Below are 22791 nucleotides of genomic sequence, written 5' to 3' on the forward strand. Positions count from 1 at the left end.
GCATTTAAATATCATCTTGCTGAGGCATATTATTGGGAGATATAGAGTGATAAATTATATTTACTGTATATGCAAATAGTCTGCTATCTCACTGATTTACATTTCAAGCTGTAAGAATATCATCTTAATTTTTGGTCATATGAATAACAGCATCTGCATCAAATTGCATGTTTTTTACACTTACTGCATGTTTTTGATTAAACAAACTAAAATAAAATGAAACACAAATATACAAAAAACACAAAGCAAAAAACAGCTAAAAAAACATACAAAAGTAAAAATTCTAAAAATAAGCAAAAAATTAATAAAAATAAAACAGGTTTGGAAGTTTCTTTTTTATTTTTGTCTTAGATGTTGTCTAAATGTTCAATAAAGTGATGCATAAAAAATATATATATTTCAGACTACTACTGTATGTCATATATCAGGCTTTACAGGGTTCAAGATTCATTTAATTGAGCATCTAAAGCAAATGTATGACACTGAAATCAAAGACTAGAGCTCCACTCTGTATTTGTCTTAGCATCCTATTACCAGAAATTGAATAATATCTGCTGCAAAACTAAACTAAACTAAATTAAAGAGCACCTTTAACACACAAAAACAGATAAAAGCCTTTTTGTTCACCCTCCCAGCAAGACCAGATGCAAAAGCCCTAAACATCTGTCATAAACACAAAACACGCAAAGCTGCTTAATCCAAGTAGACTGTATGCACAGCATAACACAGAAACAATGTTGAAGTCTTGAGAAATGCATGACGACATGCTGTGAAACCTCAAAGGAAAAAACTAGAAGGGTAGAAGAGAGGAAATCAGTGAGAAAGAGAGAGACAATGATGTAAAAAGAGGGAAACGACATCAATAACAACAAAGGAGATGATGCAAGATTATCAATATTGAAAATGTGGCACTGAAATATGTGGTCTGCAGCAACGAGAGAAGCCGCGCGGATGAAAGAGTGGAGAGGATGAGGAGCGAGTGAAGAGGGAGGAAGGTGTCACGTGGCTCTCGGAGGAATCACACACATCAGTCTGACTGACTCCTGATGTTTCTATGGCACACGCGAATAAAAAGATGAGCAGCGGCTCTCTAGACACACACAGACTGCAGCATTTACACAACAAAGATAACTCAGGAAACACAAGAGCCACATCACTGTGGAGTCCAGATCCAACATGTGACAAATAGAGCTAAAACACTAATTAAAAACAGAAATATACAATTTTATAAACACACACACACACACACACATATGTTAAAACATATCAATGTATTTTATGTTTCATCACACTCTCTCACACACATATATTGTGAGTGTTATATTATATATTTATTTTATATTCTATGTATTCTGTTCTGTTTTTTTAATAACTTAATTTAAATGGTTTTGAAAATGCCTCTTTTGCTCAGTCTGCATTTATTCGATCAAAAATACAGTGAAAACAGTAATATTGTGAAATATTACCACAATTTAAAATAAAAAAATTTATGTGAATTCTAAAGTGTAATGTATTTCTGTGATGCTACGCTGTATTTTCAACATCATTCCTCCAGTCTTCAGTGTCACACGATCTTCAGAAATCACGAAAATATGATTTACTGATTATTATCAAAACAGTTGTGGTACTTCATATTTTTTACAATTTTGGATTTAGAATGTTATTTTCTTTCTTTTTACTGATGAATAGAAAGTTTAAAAAAATATTTACTTTAAATATAAATATTATTTTAACGTATCAATTTATTCATCATCGCTGAATTACATTTTTAATTTTAGTAAACCCAATCATCTGACTATTAAAATACACTCGATACATGTTAAAGTCATGTTTCCTTCATGTATCAATGATACTCAAAGTCAAACACGTACAGTACTTATGATGCACATGCTAACTAGCTTCATGTTACGGACACGACTGAGCAGAGAGTAGCCAGACTGTCGTTCACTAACTGAGCTAACATGAATTAGCAATTACAGTCACGCCGAGAGGACAATTATAAATCACCAGGAACAAAGCGCCTCTAGCCAGAGAGATGTCACCAGAGCCCAGCAGGAACGCACGGGCTAATTAGCTTGCTGGCTAAGCACAATTTATCAGGACTTGACAACATTAGCAGCAACGCTAATGAACAAACTACGGCTAGAAACACACCAGAGGGACGGATCTCTTTTAGCCATTAACACACCGAGAGAGTCAGAGCAATGACTCGGCGAGAGGTAACCTTCCCTCATTCCACTGCTGTGATCCAAGCATGATGCGTTTCCTGGATGAGTCCTCGAGGAAACGGACATTTATTTAGCATGAGGCGGTCTGAAACTGACCAGCGAGGTTAGTCACACACAGACTCACAGTCAATATGGCATCAGAAAGAGAGAAATTACAGGAAGAGGGAATGATTCGTGATGCACCCAAAACACAAAACACTAAATTAAAGATTCCATTCAGCTGAAAAGATTTAATCACGTAATTAATCATATTTATTTAATAATCAAAAAGCCTCTAGAATACACATAAGGACGTTTTTATATATAATTGTTTCTACAACACTGTGTAAGTAAAATATTTAAATGGTGTCTGTAATTAAAGCCTGTTTTTCATTCAAACATGCATTAAACAATGAATACAAACGCTCCTCTCTAGAGTTATTTGTTCTAGAATTAGTGGACACTGAATGGCTTTCTTGGAGTAAATGTATAAAGTTACTTACTGTATTGCTTACAGGCTGTTTGACTGACATCTTGCTGCATTTCAAACACATTCACACTGAAATAAACTGCATTTATTGTTTGAATCTTGTATGAAGCATCATTGCACTTTGTTACCCTCTCTCTCCCACTGCACACAATCTAAATAAAGGCATAAAATGCCCATAATTTAAAAAATGATATTGAAAACCCAGACGTTTTTTTAACATCAAAATAAAAAAGGTTTATTGTGATTATTGGATGACAGACAAGATCTTGGTTCAGCAAGATGAAGAATGCAAATGTAAAATCCTTTCAGCCCTCCAAAACTCAAATTCAGTTTCGTTTGTTGAAATTTCAATGCATCCCTAGTAATATTAACTACAATAGCAGAGTCGACATTCCTGGCCATTCCCAAGCTTTGAGAAATGAAATCAAGAAACATCCAGATGTGATAACCGAGTCAGAAAAGCCCAACAGAGAGGTCTCTCTTGCCCTCCCTCTGTTAAATGTATTTAGAAACACACATGGAATGACTGTTTTGGTGCCATCATCTTCATCATCATCATCATCATCTCAGAAATAAGTATCAAAATATCCTAATGGTTTTGCCATTGTTTTGGGTTCATCCCTCATACCAGAAATGAAGTTCAGGTTGAGCACATTAGAGATCAGCGTCTCCACTTAAGAAATTAAATATGAATGCACAGTCGACCTACCCTGTCTTTGTCATCGGCCACGTCACACAGCACGTCGTCCAGGTCCAAAATGCCTCCGTCTCCATGCTCTAAACGATTCACCTGTATCCAGTAGCTTGGGTCCTAAAAGAGGGGAATTGGACAGATTGAGTTCAAATGAGTCACGTTTCGACAAACAGGCATTCAGATGTAGATTTCCTCTCACGATCTCAAAATATCCATAACTTGTTGACAATAAAAGGCAACAAACTTCAGGCTAAAGTAAAGAAAATGTCCAGATTACAGTCAAGAACTTACATATGTGACCCTGGACCACAAAACCAATCTTTAAGGGAAACGTTATAATCATTAACGAAAACGAACGAAAAAAAAAAAAAAAAAAAACTATGTGGGAAAAAACATTGTCGTTAACTGAAATAAAAATAAAAACGAGTCATTACGAAAAAACGATAACTAACCAATACTGTAATGTGTGTTTGGCAAAACAAACCAAAATAAAATAAAAAAAATAGATTAAATGTCCCTAGTTTTCGTCTTTGTCAATGTCTTTCATAGAGCAAATAACGTTCAGCTGCATTTTCCTTTCCCTGCGTCGTATGCGAATATAAATAATATGTGGTATACAAATATTTTAAATTCTGAATATATTTTTGTCAGTGTGTTAATGTCGACCCGAGAAGCGATTGCTACTTTAGAAAGTTAACCAGTCGCAAGTTTGAGGCAAAATGCACTTGGGTTGTCGATGTCAAAACACTATATAAGCTGTGATTCAAATATTAAAACAATGTTATGTCATGTGTTTACTCTTACACCGAATGTTTGCTGCTTCAGTCCAGATAAGTAGGCTATTGTATAGGGTCAATTTAGTATAGTGTGTCAAAACTGTACAGCTGTGGTATTTGTATAGGTGTGAATTCTGTATAGAAGATGTGTAGATTTGTGTGGATTTTGTAAGAGTTAAAGGAATTTCAATGGGGTGTGAATTTTGTATAGGGTGTTAAATGTGTATATTTTGTGAAGGTTTGAATCATATTTAATATTATAAAGTTCTGTGTAAAGAATTAACGAAGGAATTGTTTTCATCATCCCCTCTCCACCCCAAACAAGAAATTCCGACATTCCATAGTTATATTTAAAGTTTTTCTTTTATTTGTTCTGTCATGTTCTTTTCTCAGATTGAGCTCCTTGACAATCTGAAAGAAATGTCTTGTTATGGCCCAAAAATAGGTTGAATACATGAGTTCATGTATGTCTGTTGGCTCTTTAGGTTTTTTACTGGCACACGTCACTTACACATTCTGCAGTTACTGTTTACATACTTTTGCCCATGTGTACATTTTATGTACCAGTTTTATTTTGGAATGAATATTTTCTAAAATTGTATGATGTTTTTGTTGAGTAATTAACACTAACAATAAAACTAATAAAAACTAAACTTAAACTAAGCATTTTCAAAAAATTAAAACTAAACTAAACTAGCAAACCCACTTTAGAAACTAATTAAAACTAAGCTGAATTTGAAAACAAGAAGTCAAAACGAAATAAAAATAAAAACTAATGAAAATTGCAAAACTATAATAACCTCGCTTAGGTATCAATTATTTTTCAAAATTGAGAAATCAGTTGACACTATTTGCCCGAGATACAATTATTTGAAAATCTGAGGGTGCAAAAAAAATCTAAATAATAAGAAAATAGTCTTTAAGGTTGTCCAAATTAAGTTCTTAGCAATGCATATTACTATTCAAAAATTGCGTTTTGATATATTTAAGGTAGGAAATTTACAAATTATCTTCATGGAACACGAGCTTTATGATTTTTGTCATGAAAAATCAATAATTTTGACCCATAAAATGTTTTGTTGGCTATTGATCTACAAATATACTCCAGAGACTTAAGACTGGTTTTGTGCTCCAGGGTCACATATAACAACCAGAGACGATTAAGGAATATTCAGTAAAGGTCGACCGTGATTTTGCCAAGTAAGACATGTTCCTGGATCAACATTATTGTCCAAAAATATAAACTTAACCCAATCCCTACTTCTAAACCTGAACCTACCCATAATGTATTCCTCAAATCAGTGGGAAATGATAGCTGATTAACAAGGGTGTAGAAGCACATAACACTGCTTTGTAAGCCTAAAACAGATATTTCCTGAAAAGTTTCTCAATTCTGATTAGTTGATTGGAATGTTGTTCCAGGATCAACAGGAACATGTTGTACTTGGTGAAATCACACTCGCCCACCGTTATCACACAGACTCTAGCCGTGTTGTTTTCAACTCGAGCAGTGGTCTAAAACAGTTTATTTATCCACCAAATGGACAGAAGTTTACTTTAAGAATGAACAATGAGGCATAGATAAGTTTGAAGTTAAGTGTTTACAAAAACAGCAAACGGAGAGAGCAATCTATTTTATAGCTCTATAATGACTATGTGAATTACACTCTGAGGCGGGCAGGATTTTCTGACAGCTGCCTTTAAATCCGGGTCTGAAGTTTCGCGCTATGTTCAGTGTTCAGCATCACGTGTCTAAACAAACAGCACATGCTGTCAGTGATTTAAACAACTACAGGCCGCTCTCACACTGCAATGGATGTAACCCGGAAAACTGTCTGCAAGGATTTTTGCCGATAACCGATTGTTCCAGCAATCAACTATCGGTGCCGATTAATCGGCAAAACCGATACATCGTCGACCTCTAGTATTTAGCATAGTACTGAATGAAACAAGTAAAATGTAACTGTATCAATGCAAAAACATCTCTGTTTAATTATATACTCATACATATTTTAATGTTTAGTCGAGTATCACATCATTCGCTTTTATCCTGTCTATGATGTCTGCTGTCTTGTTAGGTAACTCACTTGAGAGACAAAGAAAACAGCTTAGCTCAGAACAGCAGCCATCAATTTCACAACATTAAAGTCAGAGAATCCAAACATCAGTACCAGCCAGTTTTTGTCATATTTCTGTGTATTTGATTGTGTGTCCTGACTACTGCTGTAAGCTCATAACTGGGCACAGCTGAACAACCCGCAGACAGCTTGGCATCCACAGACCCTGGAAGAGCTTCAAAGCACTGATGAAGAATATGAAAATGGGGAAAATTGTGGTCGCACATCAAAGAAATGCAAACCTCTGCCAGTCTATGTAAGTCAATTGACCAGAGTAATGAATGATTTACAGCTTTATGTGCCTTCTCATCTCTCTATCTACCTGTTTCTTTCTTAAAACATATTCGGATGTGTTTCTGAATAAAACTGGATATTGAGTGAATTGGCACTACACAATTGAATCCATAGAGAACTGACTGGATTATGAATAGTCTCATAGTGTACATCAGATGTTTGTAGGGGGTTCCTGGTGACATTAGGCAAAAAGAAAAAAAAACATTTTAGATGCAGAGCAAGATATTACATTTTAACAATCGATTCCAAAAGCTTATTCTAAGTTCTTGTGTAGATGCTGCACGATTATGACAAAAAATCAAAATTGTCGATTATTCCTTTGAAATTGTAATTGCGATTATTAATTAAATACGATTATCACAACTGCGATTTGATGCAACTGCGTGCTGTATTTTATATGAAAATAAGCTGAAAAAACAACGATTGAACGATTACGTAATTGTGGCATCCATAAATGAAATTGCGATAAAAATTTTAGTAATTGTGCAGCCCTAATAGATGCATGTACAAATTGTGCACAATCATATCAGCAAGTAAGATGAGCAAATAATAGGTATTTTTATAAACTTTTAATAAAATTAGTGGAAACGAACATACACACATATTATATATATATATATATATATATATATATATATATATATATATATATATATATATATATATATATATATATATATGTGTGTGTGTGTGTGTATGTTCGTTTATTTCAATTAAAAATCAGCAGAATAATAGGTCACAATCAGCTAAATGGGAACCCATTCATGGAACATATCTGAAACAAATGTCAACAAGATTTTACAAAGTTAATCTGGAAGAAATCTTCTGGCCATAAACCCAGAGCAAGATTGAGCAAATATTTGAACAAATTCACTTCTGAGACGACATGCCACATTCACCAGGGTCGGTAAAAACCCAGCGAATAACATGCAGATTTAAGATCAATGGACCCAATAATCACTAAAGATGGATGGAAATAGAGATGAAATGAGGGATGTCTGGGTATAATTATTAATAAAGGAGGGTTTGTTAGACCAGGCCTTATGTGCGTGTGCTCAAAGAGAAAAGAAGACATTGTCCTACTACTGTGTGGGAGGGATGATGAAGATAAAGGATGAAAAAATTAAGGGCTAAGGAAAGATAAATGAAGCAGGAGATGTATTTTGTCCCGAGAGAGAGAGAGAAAGAGAGAGAGAGACATCTAGCCTCAGCTGCAAAACAGTGAAGTGTGTCATGATCACACTCAAACATGCAAACTTAAAACATGACATGCAAATAGACTGTCGGTACACATTCAAAACTACACAAGAGCATGCTACAAAAGTGTTGCGTGTAATACATCTACAGTAAGTAATGCTGTAATGTGTTTCAATAAAGGATAGAGCTTGGCACCACAATTTGTGACTTGGATTCAATTCCTGCAGATCACACAAATGATAATAAAAATACACCTTTATGTTAAAGCCCATACTGGACACACACATGCTGATAAAATGCACACCTTGAAATCAATTTAGATAACAGCTTCTGCCAAATACATGAATGTTATTTTAAGAAATGTGTTACAGTTGCACCTATTAACAGCGATAAAGCATCCCAGGACGATGTGGGATCACAGTAATAAAGGGACAACAATGTATGCAAGTACTGCATTACAATGAGAAGGTTACAAGTAACACCATTGTTTTTTTAGTTCAAGTAGCTTTAAATGTTAACATGCACCAGTGACATGGGTTCAAATAGCAGGAAACACACTTGCTGATAAAGCATACACCGTTAAGTCAATTTGGATAAGTTTCTGCCAAATGAATAAATGTAACAGTGTTCTTTGAGTTAATGTGTTACAGTAGGCATGCATTTATCATCAATCACTCATGTAGAAAAGAGAAGACTGCCATGCAAGAGACGTGATGATGGATCGAGAAGACATTTCAGAACTGCGTGAGATCAAAGGCACATAAAGTAGCATTTTTATGTGTTACGATACGAGGGATACAAGTAACACTGTTTTTCGTTCATGTAGCTCAACTGGTGGAGCATGGCATTACCAATGCATTACTTTTAATTCATGTACTTGTGCATGAAACTCACTCTACGAGACATCATATGAAATATGAAGATGAGCCACACTTATAGCGCTCCATTCTGAGAATGCAAATGTAACCTGAAACGTTATACATTATGAATACAACACTTTATAAGCAGCATTCCTCATCACCAACACACACACACTGAACAAATATTTTTTGTCCACTGTAAACGCATCAATTATCAGCCGCACACGTGTCCCAAGAGGAGGTCGCCGCTCCACAGACTCGAAGATGGATGGAGATAACATTCCAGGATAATGTGAGATCAGAGCAGACAGGGACGCCTTTGTCAGCACATCATTTATAACTCGATGAAGTAATACAACCAGGTCTGAATCACAACACTGAACAAATCCAGGCTTCAACTAAACCACGTAGGAGCAGCTCAGACCTCATCCATCTCCACCCAAGAAGAGAAACAATGTCCACAACCAGCTGCAGAGCTTGTTCAAATATTCTTCTTTTCATAAGTGCCGTCCCAATGATTTCATCTTTGCCTTTCGGGTGCGGATGAGCTCTAAGCAATCATAAGTTCAGAAGTTATCTGCAGACAGCGGCTGCATTGTCGAACGCACAACCTTTTCGCCAAGGAAGTGAATGACACAACCGAGATAAACGCTCAATGAAAGCATTTTAGCTCAACAAAGCACAGGATCTTTACAAATCATTCCAGAACTAACCACAAGCTTTATCTTTGCACAATCCGGGCGGTTGGGCGACATGTCATGACACTTTGGATGGCTGTAAAGCTCCTACTGTATCAAAGACGTATTGTGAGCAGCACACCTGAGGCGAGAGCCATGCAAGAGAGACGCTTTATCACAGGAGAAGTGTATGTTTAAAACTGCATGTTTGATGAGGTGGGAAAATGTCATTTATATCTCTGTGATTTTTTCTCAATTCAGCAAATCATAACATGTAACAAATCTTGATCTCGGGTACTTTCCTAGCCAATTTTATATGTAGAGTAAAAGTTAAAGTGCACCAGCATGTACCTTGATTTGTCCTGATTAGTCACATTACATCATTTCCTCCAGTAGCAATACATCATACAGACATGATCTCTTTCACGATCTTTACAACACCAGACGTCTGTAAACTGATTGAGTACAAGAAGACTCTTGTTCTTCGAAGAGGACAAGCACTGTACTGTATTTGTGCACCTGATATGTTTTTATTCACAGACTATTATTTAAAAACAAAAAAAATTGTGGAAAGTGATGATGCACATCAAAAGTGCACAATCTTTGCATATTGGTATTATCTGTAAATTCTTCCAAAGAAAGGAGATTTACTGTTTGAGTTACTGTGTTTTGTGTGTGTGTGTGTGGGGGGGGGGTGTATAGAAGCTCATTTCTTATACAGAATATTAAACTTTTTGATCTTACAATCAGGTCTGCAACTAACGATTATTTTAATAATCGATTTATCTGTTGATTATTTTTACGATAAATCGGTTTATGTACTTATATTTTAGTTTTGCCCATTTTTTCCCCAAGTAAATTATTAAAAAGGGTATTTATCATTCAGCATAGATTTTTAAGAGATTTTAACCATTTTGCATTGTCATATCCTCATCAAAAATATACCTGGAGTTGTTTTATTATGCGTTAGTAATCCTTTGTCGAACTCTTCTGCAATCAAAACACTGACCCATACTCTAGCAAATTTCACAAGGAGATTTCAAATAATGTTTTCACATTATTGGCATTCCTTAGAGCTCCTAAAGTAGTTTAACATCCCGAACAAAGCTTATTAAGGAATCTTTCAGAACATATTGAATAAGGATAAAACTGAATAAAAATTTCAGTACATTGCATTTTATTATTTACTGGGAAACAGCTTTATAGCTTATGCTGTGAAATTGTAAACAATCCTTCGAAAAAAGTGCCAATGGCATGAAACCTGAATGGAACTCACAATTTAAAGTAAAATCCATCAGAAGGTTGTCCAGAAAAAAAATTGACACGCACCAAAAACCTGCTGTGTGAAAAAGAGCAGTGAAGATTTAGAAAAAAAGTGCATTTCAAATATATTTAAACATTTACCTCTCTCATTCAGTCATAATTAGGCTGCACGACTGAATTATGAACTTATAAATGACAAACTGATCACAGAACATGTTTGTAAAGCTTTAAATGTTAACTGTTCATAAGCAATGTTATCAGCTTTTACGACTAAACATTTGCAAACAACATTGTACTGGAGAATCTGCACAAATAAAAGTCTTAGGGGCCGTTCACATATCGCGCCTAAAAATGCATGGAAAACTCTATGCGTGCCGCTTTCTCCTTCTTTCCAAAGCACTCGGGCAGTTGCGGCCCTGAGGTGTCTGCCTTTGCTAAGCAACCATGACGTGCTCTCTCCATGAAGACGGGGAAATTTCAGCAAAGGATAAATGGATTTGCAGCACTAAAAATTGCTTGCAGTAGCTCTGCTACTAAATTTATTTCAAAATGGCAATCCATATACAACTATGATTAGCTGTTTCTTCATCTTGGCTGAGCTTTCAACGTTGTTACGGGAAAGGATTAAGCTGGTTGGTTAGTTCTTGTCACATGACCCGCAGTGCGCTTGCGGCTCTCTGAAAAGTTGAGATGTTTTTAACTCGATGCGGTGCGGACACGGATTATGAGCGTGCATACCACGCGGACACATTGGAAATAACGAACTTGAGCGCGCAAAAGACGCGATATGTGAACGGCCCCTTAAACAGTTCAGTAGTGCAGAGTTTACAGGTTACTCTTCTTTTTTGAAGGCTCAAAGTAAAGTACTCCCACATCCCGCTGAATGCTGCAGAGACGTTGTTCGGGAAGCATGTGACATAAAACGAGGCCAGCTATTGACTATTCGCTACTTCTTCTGCCACATACACACTACTGCCACACTTTGGTCCCCGCAGATTCTGAAATGAGCCGCTTACGGCAAATAAAAGTTATTTAGAAACTAATCGATGACTAAATTAGTTGACAACTATTTTAATAATCGATTTTAATTGATTAAATCGATTAGTTGTTTCAGCTCTACTTACAATTAAGACTTCTTGCAATTCTAAGTATATCACTCACAATTCTTACCTTTTTCCTCACAATTCATAGATTGTATCTAGCAATTTGACTTTTTTTTTTCTCAAATTGCAAGATATGAATTCAATTGGCAGTTGTTGGAAATTGTGAGATAAAAATTCACAATTACCTTTATTTGTTATTGAGTTGAGGAAACAGGCTTCCATAGAAAAAGGCATGCATAAAATGCAAAACCTGTATTCAAAGATGTTGAAATCTACACACTTCCCCGGAAATCCTTAGTTGCTGATCTAGTATGACATGCTGATTAAAAAAAAATTACGCATAATTACCTGTTAACTGTAAATACTGTCAGTTGACCTTAACATGCACCATTTGGTAACAAAATTAACTGGCTGTAATCAAGTATCAAAAATATTTAAAATGACTGAAATAAACCAGACAGTGTAAAATACAACTGTGCAATTTCACACAGCACTCATTATTAGCCGAGAAGCATGCATGTAACGGCACGCCTGAGAGCGCATGTGTGCACCAGCATTATTAAGTGACAAGCTCAGCTTTCACAGGACGGAAGACAATAAAGACACCGGTCTGAAGGGACTGATATGATGCAGACTTCACCGTGACCTCTCCGTTCCCCTGCTGTGTCGAGACTCGCCCGCTGCTTGTTGTAGAATTAGATGCCAGTCTGATTCTACTTTGATGGGTTTAGTCAGTAAACAGAACTCTGATGCCCTTCTATAGATCAACTCAACAGAGAGATTTAGGAGAATGGTGTGGCCTTGAACTCACTCCTCGATCATTTCTTGAGGTCAGACATCTGACTTGAAAAGCTAGCACAGATCAATCATCCTCACTGAGAATCATCATACCAGTTCTCTTTCAACATGGAGGCATCCTGTGCCTACTCGTTATATCATTTTAGCATATTTTAAATTATTAAAAAGGCCTTGCTAAAGAAAATGTGAAACCTGGTGGTTTGAAGGATTGTGGTAAAATTACACTTGTGCGCTGCCTTGTGATCCTTAAATACAGTCTTCTTAAAAACATGGCATCTGATGATTCTTGTTCTAAATATGCCTGACGAGATTTTTGTTATATAGGTTAATATTACACAGAATGACGTTTTTTTTTTCTGTAAATCGTAGGCAAAATGTAAGATAGTCATTATTTTTTGCTCTGGAAAAATAAAAATAAACAAGTCTACAAAGAAATAAAGACATTGACATAAAGACGCATTACGTTTTTATTGTTTTGATGCTTGAAAACCCACACATATTACAAAGTTCATATAACATGCCACATTTGAAAGCACTTAACTGAGTGATAAATGTCTGCAGCAATAGTTGAAAACAAATGTTATTTAATTTAGTTTAATCACAACAGTTGCATTGTAATTTTTCTCGTTTATTGTCTCTTTTTCACTTTAGACCTGTGAACAACTGCATGCAAATCCCACAGAGGAATATTTAAACTCAATAATAAAAACTGTGTAATAACAAGTCTTAACTCCTTTCTAACTCCACTTCCTGTAAAGGACATGCACTCTACACTTGCACTATAATCTGATTAAGATGTAAGAATACATCACGTAGAGTGTACTTCGTAAGGGACTTGCGATTGAATAGAACACAAAAACTTCCTACATTTTGCATTGACAGGGACATGCTGAGGAGCTGGAAGAAGAGATTTCACAAGTACTTCAGCTGGAATACAGTATTATAAGTCACATTCACTTACTCAAGAGAAGACAGCACCACAAATGTTTGTCATTATTATCATTCAACCAACACTTGACTGAATCACACTTGAAACGCTCAAACTCCCCGACATTCACTTTATTTCTGTTGAATTTGTTTAAACTGGATTCATCGTATTGCAACAAGGCCCATAAAAAACAATAAACCCCACTCACTGACCTCATGAAACTGGGCTTCGCTTAACAGAAGAGTTCAGTGAGGACACAAGGAAAGAAGAAGAAGAGGGAAATGGCAGACTTGACGTTTATGAGAAAAGAATGAAGAGGGGAGGAAAGCTGTTGAGGTAAGCCTTGGGTCTTAGCCTCAGCATACACAGTGTTTGCCAAAGGCTCTCGCGGGGCAGAAGCTAGCATCACGCTAGCTGTCCTGGCTCTCACAAGAGAGGCGAAAGACAACAGATCCAAAACTTCTGAGCCACTTCAAACACCAAGATGAAGTATCTGCCCTGACACGGGCTTCAGAATATTACAAGTTGATCTCTGAAATAACAAGAGAGGAACGTGTAACATGGGACTCCTGAGGTTACCCTCACATTTGTATTTTTGTCACCCTTTTTTAATTCTTCAATGAACTCTTCGGGATCCTTTCAAAAATGCTATTTTCATGCCAAACTGAAAATGGTCTTTCTGGTGAAGCTGGTTGACCACCGAACTCCTCCGAAGCTAGTTATGCAAAGTTCCTCATTAAGACATTTTTAAGGTACATAATATTGTTTCGGGAGACTCCTACAACAGGTTTACATGCACAAAAGGTCACAAAATATGCATTTAATATCACATAATTTCCTAACAATTTTCAAATGATTTGTTCAAAGCAGTTCTGAGATTCAGTCTAAACCCCTCCTTTCCGTGAGCCTGCTCTGCTCTGATTGGTCAGATGGCCCAGTCTGTTGTGATTGGTCTGCCACGTACAGAACATGCTGCCATAGTACAGAACATAGAACCCTTGATAGAAATCGATAGAATTACAGGATGATTACAGGAGCAGTTGTCGGTAAAATGACGGGAACATAAAGAAAGATTAGGGCTGTACTCCTGATGTAAAATAGTTTTAACCATTGATTATTTGCAGCCCCATCGAAATGACTTTCACAGCGTACGACCAAGCGTCTTATCAACACGAACAAGCGACAGTGTTTGAGGGAGGGGTCAGGCTGTTCCCGGTCAGCCAATGGAAGAACATAGGCAAGAATTATGCAAATGTGTCACTCTGTGATGAGTAGCCATCACGGAAGTGGAATTCGAATTACTAACAACTCGTTGAGACGGTTCAGAGTCATTTATTTAGTTTGGGAGGCAATAACTTTAACTACACTTTCAGCTTTACAATTTTGCAGATCGCTTACATTCACAAACAGCTGGACTAAACACTGCATGAAAGGCAATACTGGAAATGGCATAATAGGGACGCTTTAGGTACACCAATATATCATAATCAGCAATCTCAAATAAGTGGGTTCCTTGTATGGTTTACGGCATTAGTTGGTCATCAGCTCTGTTGGTTTCGTCAGCATTTTCAGCAGTGGATTTGGACTGGGTTTTCTTATTTATTTTTTTGTCCCGAAAGAAGTGGTTGTGTAATGCGTGATGTCATGTTTTGATAAACGAATCACTGCTTGAGCACTGAGCCAGCGTGGAGCACCGGGAGTCCCACAATAGACTGTGCTGCATGTACACCAGATACTGAGATAATCAGCCAAGCAATGAATACTTAAATTCACATAAGGATGCAATTGAATGAGCCTATAATGATACATAATTTAAGCAATTAATGCATTAGAGATGAGATGTTTCTGTCTGTTGTATAAATACAGAACGGATTGGGGTGAAGGCAGACTGTGTGCATATAGAGTCGTTTAAAGGGGGTTCAGGAAAGAGACAAAAAAAAACAATGAGAGAGGTGAACAAGTGCCCATCTTGAAGGAAAGTAGGGAGAAAAAGAGCACAGCTGTGAAGGTCAGTACATCAGCCAAACTCATTCTGTGTGTGTTTTTATTCGGATAATTTTCTAAATATTACTGTTATCGTGTCATGAAAAGTAGTTTTAAAAGTATCTCAGGTGAGAATGTAGTTGAATGTAGCAACCTCACCTCGGCTAGACCTTTTGACATTTGCTGCTGGCTCTGATGTCTCTTTAGTGGTTCAAGACAAAATATAATTTGTTTGGGGTAAAACGAAACGTTTCTTATCTTTGGCCTATTGATATTAATATTAATACCTATATTAATGTGTTTTAAGTATATATAGGTCCTTTTTATTTCTGTCTCTAAAATATGAACTTTTTTTATTTAAATGTGAACTTTTGTCATATAGCTCCGGATGAATGCTCACTGACAGCATCAGTCGATCCTCCATGTTGAATGAGTGACTCCTGAGCAGGCTCCTGATTGGTTAACATGGCGCGAATTGATGCCAAAGTTCAAATGTTTTAACTCTGGCGGCAGATGCGAATTCACGTCAAATGCTTAAATGCACAAAAAACACCATTAGGGCTTAACGTGGGTATCGCACGAAACGCTCAATTCGCGTCATTCGCACAAACTAGACGCGCGATTGAGGCGAATTTGCGTCTTCCGCACCGCGCTAAATGGCTCATTTGCGCCGCGAGACCTCCAAATGCACATAAACACGCCTTTGCATTGATTTAACATTTAAATAATTTGCGCCAGATGCTCTATTCGCGTTGGGCGTGAACAGCATTAGAGTTGATATGCCGACGCAAAAGGCTTATTGTCATGGTTGAACTATATATTGGGCAATAATGTTGCCATTATTGCATATATGTTGGGATCAGGGCTGGGACAACGCGGCGAGGTCATCGATGACGTCGACGCAAAAAATACGTTGACGAAAAATATGTGTATCGATTCGTCGACCTGTTTTTATTTCTCTAAAAAACGTTTGCAAAACGTTTACCTTATGTAAACCAATGGCCGGATCAAAGCCTTATTCGATCGGTTAGTGATGTAAAATAGAATAACTGACAGGGCGCGTAGGCTACGAGAGAGAGCCCCGGCTGCGCGCGCACTCAGAGTAGAGTTGTGACGTTCGCGAACGAACCGATTCTTTTGAACGGCTCATAAACATGAACGATGGGAGCCGAGTCGCGACTGGAGAGGAGCCGTTCTTTCTATCGTTCTTTTTTCCTATGCGTGTTCATACAAATGAGCTCCGCCAGGAGACAGAACAGTTATAGGGGGAGGGGCGCACCCAGCGCAGGCCAACCCTTTATAGCGTGATGATATTAGTTATTAGTTGTGCATGCATTTACATTGCATTTTGTGTTCATTTAAAACTTATTTTAAAATCATTAAAAATGTTCTTTTGTGATACTGTACTTGTATAGAAATTTTTCACTAAAAGCTGTTTTCCACAGACATTCATTGCAGCCCACTTTGTTATTGTTCATTGACTTGAAGGGGCTGATGTCCTATTTGCAAAGTTTACAGTAGTAATAGTATGTAGTATGTAGACATTTCCATTTTATTTATTCTAATTTTATCTACTTTAAAAAAAATGAATAAAAAAAAAATGTTCTTGTGTGATAACAATGTTCTTGTGTGGAAGTGTTTGTAGTAAAAGCTGTTTTGCACAGAAATTCATTGCAGCCGGCTTCGTTTTTTATGTTTATTTGTGAGTAGGTATTGTATGAATAACATAAGTCAACGTAGTTTTACACACACACACACACACACACACACTTTGTACTAAAGGTAAATCAAAATAATGATGTCACTGTCTAAGCAGAGGGATTTGTGCAACCCTATGGAATATAGTCCACACATGAGAAATGAGGTAACAATCAATATTTCAGAATAATTCAAACTCAGATATTGGTGTGTGATATCTGAGCTTTAATTATTTGATTACAAATCTCACCTCATAATACCTCCCAGTGATTATTTCCAGGATAAACTGAGATGCTCCCAAGCTGGCTTCTTAAAACTGACTAAATATTTAAAAAGAGCCAAAAGAGCCATTCTTTTGAACGGCTCTTTGAAAGGAACGGATCGCGAAGATCCGGATCCCCTCAAAGAGCCATAAATCCCATCACTAACTCAGAGTCTTCAAACAACACGAGCGCTTCTTGCTCTCTCTCTCCCTTGTGCATATTAGTCAAAATCATTAAACACGATAGAAAAAGGGCGAAACACCAAAGTTTCATGCGCGCTCGCGCACCCACAGTCTTCAAAATACACGAGCGCTGTCTTGCTCTCTCTCTCTCTCCCTCATGCATATTAACCAAAATCATAAGACACGACAGAAAAAGGGCGGAACGCCAAAGTTTCACGTGGAGCATTCAGAGATTTTTTTTTTTCTCCATGACAGGCTGCTGGCTCCCACTGTTAATTTTTTTTTATTATTATTTTTTTTTTTGGAAAAGCACTCTCTGTATTAGCTTAAAGCCCTCAAGTTTACATTGGTTACTGTATTCTTTCAATTGCTCTAAACAAGTATTTTGGGTGATCTTTATTATTGAATGCTAGACATAAAGTTGTTGTTATTTTCATCTGAAAGAAGAACCTGTTTTTCAGTATGCTAGGCCCTATGTGTTCAGTAAGCTTGTTTCAGTAAGCTATGTGTTTTCAAGGCTTCAAGGATTTATTGAATGCTATCTCAAATGCAGTGCAAAGTAATGCATTCTTAGTCGGTCTTTTATTTTGTAATTTTAAGAGCAATAAACATATATTGCAATGTTATTCAGATATGTCAATCAACATGTATAAATTGTTTGTAGTCAATTAATGGGGAGATAATCGAAATCGAATCGGTCTGGAAAAATTAATCGTTTATCCCAGCCCTAGTTGGTATTACATTTTTCAATGTAAACAGTCATAACAGTTTTATTTATATTAGACTATTTACACATTTATGAGCAGGTAACCCTAACAACGTGTTTGTAATGCTTTTATACTGCTTGTTTATGGTTGGTTTTTGCAATACCTGTGACTGAACTTTTATTTTTCTGTTATGTGTTTTTTATTGTTCAGAAATGGGTAGTTTTAGGGTAGGGGTGGGGTTACATGCGCCAATGAAAGTATACATTTATATAAAATTATTTATATTTAATACAAATGCATGAAAACTATTAAATTAAGACAAACAACCGAAAACAGTGGAGGACTCTGTGATTCGAAAAATGACGCTGAAGGGGTCATCAAAAAGCGACACCAAGCATCAATATATGACGAGTTGGAGTGAGACTGTGTTGTTTAATCCTATAAACTCTGGCAAAAATACACAGGCAGAATTAAGGATATCTATAATAAAAAAAATATCTGCACAGCCCTTAACCTTTTACTACAGTGAGCTAAAAAGCTAAATTAACAAAAACAACAACAAATTAAACCAAAAGTGAACAAACTGCATACAATACATAAAACAAGGGGGAAAAAAACTAAGCTAAAAATAACACCTAAAAAACTTAACTTTAAAAACATTAAACTAAATATAACCAAAAATAGCATAAAATAAATAAAAAATCAAAACAAATCAAAAACACACAACAAAAATAACAAAACAATGAAAAAACCAAACATACCAAAAACCAAAGTAACACCAAACAGAACAAAAAAATAAATAAACCCAAAGTGAACAAAACACATACAAAACATAAACACCAAACCAAAAGCAAACCAAATACAAAATAACACAAAAAAAAAAACAAAAAAGAAAAACGAAGAAAAAAAGTGAAGTGAAAAAAGTGAAGTGACATTCAGCCAAGTATGGTGACCCATACTCAGAATTTGTGCTCTGCATTTAACCCATCCGAAATGCACACACACAGAGCAGTGAACACACACACAGAGCAGTGAACACACACACACACACACACACACACACACACACACACTGTGAACACACACCCGGAGCAGTGGGCAGCCATTTATGCTGCGGCGCACGGGGAGCAGTTGGGGGTTCGGTGCCTTGCTCAAGGGCACCTAAGTCGTGGTGTTGAAGGTGGAGAGAGAGCTGTTCATGCACTCCCCCCAGCCACAATTCCATCTGGCCCGAGACTAGAACCCACAACCCTTCGATTGGAAGTCCAACCCTCTAACCATTAGGCCACGACTTCCCCTTCACCACACAAAACAAAACGAACACCAAATAAAACAAAAAATGTAAACAAACTAATGCAAAGCACCCAGACAACACCGGTGAAATTAAGACACAGATTGTGAACACTAATTGGGCCATACAGACACTGCATGGCATCCTTCCAGATGTGTGCAGTCAAGAAAATGAATGTGTTCTGCCATATTTATTTAGCTTAAGTTTATTTAGTTTATTCTGCTAATATTAGCTTTGGTAGTTCTGTGCATTGGGCAGTCAGCCAGCTTTCCCTGCAGTAGCACTGGGCCATCAGCACAGAGATCAAAAGATTTTAAGATTAAAAAAAAATTATTAATAGGGGTCGTACACTAAACTTATTGCAGTATTCCACTGAATTGCATAGATAGGTATAACATTTGAGTACTGAATAAGACAATTCAAGTCTTCATGATCTCACAGACACAACTTGTTTACTGTACAAACACAACATTTTACTGTTTGCATTTCTAATACAACCCTCTTTCCTTAGCTCAAGTATGCAGACCTATGTGCCACATGCAGTAGAATATGTATTTTATATTGAAAGTTACATTTTCAAATGAAAATGGCAACATGATTGTTTTATGAAGTATGCGTTCACATGTGCTTCATTTTCGCTGGAGGAAACAGTTGTGGTGTGATGAGGGATGAACGCAGAATCATATTTAGGCTATTTAAACAACACACTAACAATGCACTAGCTAAGTAGGTTTCATTAATTGCTAGCATTTATGGCCATGTAAACTTTAAAGTGCACGTATTATGCCATTTCCAATATTGCCTTTTATGCAGTGTGTAATGTAGCTTCATTTATGACTGTAAAAGCATATCGGTGTGTGTCACAATCGCAATTGATCAAAGAAATCGCGATAGTTTTTTTTTTTTTTTTGTCAATACCGCACAGCCTTAGTTCATTCAGTAAATACAGTTAACAATCTAGCTTCTGAGTAGTAAATTATTAACCCAACAATAGCGGGGGCAGTTTTTTTTTAAAAGTGGGCCGCGCAAACAGTGTGTGGTTGTGTGGGCCGCGAGTTGAAAAAGGTTGGGAACCACTGGTTCAAAGCATAAGCCATATTAGATTTTAACCCCTAAGAAAATGTTAATCAAAGTTTATTTAAAGAAAAACAAAAGTATGTTTACTTTTCCCCTTCTGTACTGAAACTGTGCCTAACTGTGACGTCAAAACCAAGGTACACATCATGTTTGTGTACCATTACTACTCTTATTTATATATATAAAATTATACATAAATATATATTTTATTATTTTACTCTTTTCAGATCAGATCATCACAGTTAAAAAGATATATGTATATAAATATTTTAAGGGATTTTTTTTTTATTTGGGACAACCAAAAAAATAATAATATACATAAAAAAATAAAAAATAAATAAATAAATTACAAATCAAAATATACAACATATTCTACTTATATATTTTTGTTATTATATTAAATTATGCATATATATATATATATATATGTGTGTGTGTGTGTGTGTGTGTGTGTGTGTGTGTGTGTGTGTATACTATTACATTTAATAAATAATTAGTTTTAATAATTATGCAATTATAAACTGAATAATCAATCTCTGGTACACAAAAGAGACTGTATTTGAAGAACACCCACACACAAATCATCTCCACCTGCTTCACACTTAAGTACGATTGGTTAAGTGCTAAAATTGTTGCACACAATCCATTAACCTTGGCTGTGACTGCACCATTGAGATGTTGACTACTGGATACGGCAGCAAGCCAATCAAACAGACGACTACACATCAGTTTTCAGTAATTCTACGTCAGGACCTCAGCGAAGGAGATTGTAGATTTGGCATGTTCTAGAAACACAACCGCTTCAGCACGCAGCAATCAGAACTATCTCTCATGCATTGTTTATTATTTCATAACCACCAGTTATGCATGCCAGAAGGAGGCTCAGGCGATGCCAAGAGGAACATAAGGCTGTGTGTCGGCATCACAAAACACTGCAACCAGGAAGTGAACATATGGCACGATGCAAAGTCAAACAGTAAACTGTGCTAATGTTATCGTGTGTAGAAATCATTAGAAGCTCCGAGGTGCTGAGAGGAGACATTAAAGCTCCCCGCGTGGAGCAGATTAGTATGGAAAAAGCAGTCTGTGCTTAATTACCACTACATTTACCGTAAACCGTGACCACAGACGAGGCCTTAATCATAACTGGTGTGTTCTCAGTCAATCTTACTTTCTCTTACCCGTATATCAGGTTTGTTTTTCTTCTCTCATCCCAACCCTGTTACTCTGCTTTCATCAATGACATCATTTATTTATCTAAAAAACATGCCTCTCTTTCCTGAGAATAGTGCTTTAAGCTAGAAGTAATGAAGTGCCTTGTCTAGAGTAAGTGAGTAAATTTATATAAACTGAACTTTTTTTTTTTTTTTTTGCTAAAGCCAGGGTTCGTTGTTTTCCAACATCACTGTTTTTACTTAAGACTAAGAGGCTGACAGTGCTTGAAGAAGCAAGATTACTACAAATCATATGCATCAGAGACTCGTTTTACAAGTAAATACACAGTAGAGAATAAAAAGTGATACAAAATGTATAAACCTTTAAGTGTGTTAAGTTTTAACTCTTTAACATTTAAAAAATGTGCCTGTGTTACACTGAAGTATATAGACATTAAAGTGTGTCAGTTTTACAAGTGTATGCGCTGACCAACATTTGACATAACTTTTACAATTTAAAACGGTTTTATTATTATTATTATTATTATTATTATTATTATTATTATTATTATTTTTATTAAAACTTTTTTTTTATTCTTACCCAATATTTACCACATTTATATCCAAGATAATGATTAATTTATATATATATGAAATATATTATATAATCATTTAATTAATCATATATTATACATATTTCTTTATATATATATATATATATATATATATATATATATATATATATATATATATATATATATATATATATATATATATATATATATATATATATTATTTTATTTTTTTTATTTTTTTTTTAAATAAACAACATTTATAAATATCATTCATTCACTTATTTATTTTTTGTTTGTAGAATGTAGAAATTATACATACACACACATACATACATATTTTATATATTATAAATATATAAAATTGTTATATTTATAATATATATTATTATTATTTTATATATATATATATATATATATATATATATATATATATATATATATATATATATATATATAT

At 35.8% G+C, this 22791-nt stretch overlaps 1 protein-coding gene across 2 annotated transcripts in view; it reads right to left on the reverse strand.

Annotated features, from left to right (window-relative positions):
* The window catches only part of pard3aa (par-3 family cell polarity regulator alpha, a), a 415020-nt gene that overhangs the window by 364154 nt on the left and 28075 nt on the right, over positions 1-22791 (reverse strand). For both annotated transcript variants that reach the window (XM_052542320.1, XM_052542319.1), the window contains exon 2: positions 3407-3508. In XM_052542320.1, the coding sequence (XP_052398280.1) occupies positions 3407-3508 (102 nt within the window). The remainder of the gene's footprint in view (positions 1-3406; positions 3509-22791) is intronic.

Source organism: Carassius gibelio, chromosome A24, assembly GCF_023724105.1.
Source record: "Carassius gibelio isolate Cgi1373 ecotype wild population from Czech Republic chromosome A24, carGib1.2-hapl.c, whole genome shotgun sequence".
Classification (NCBI taxonomy): domain Eukaryota; kingdom Metazoa; phylum Chordata; class Actinopteri; order Cypriniformes; family Cyprinidae; genus Carassius; species Carassius gibelio.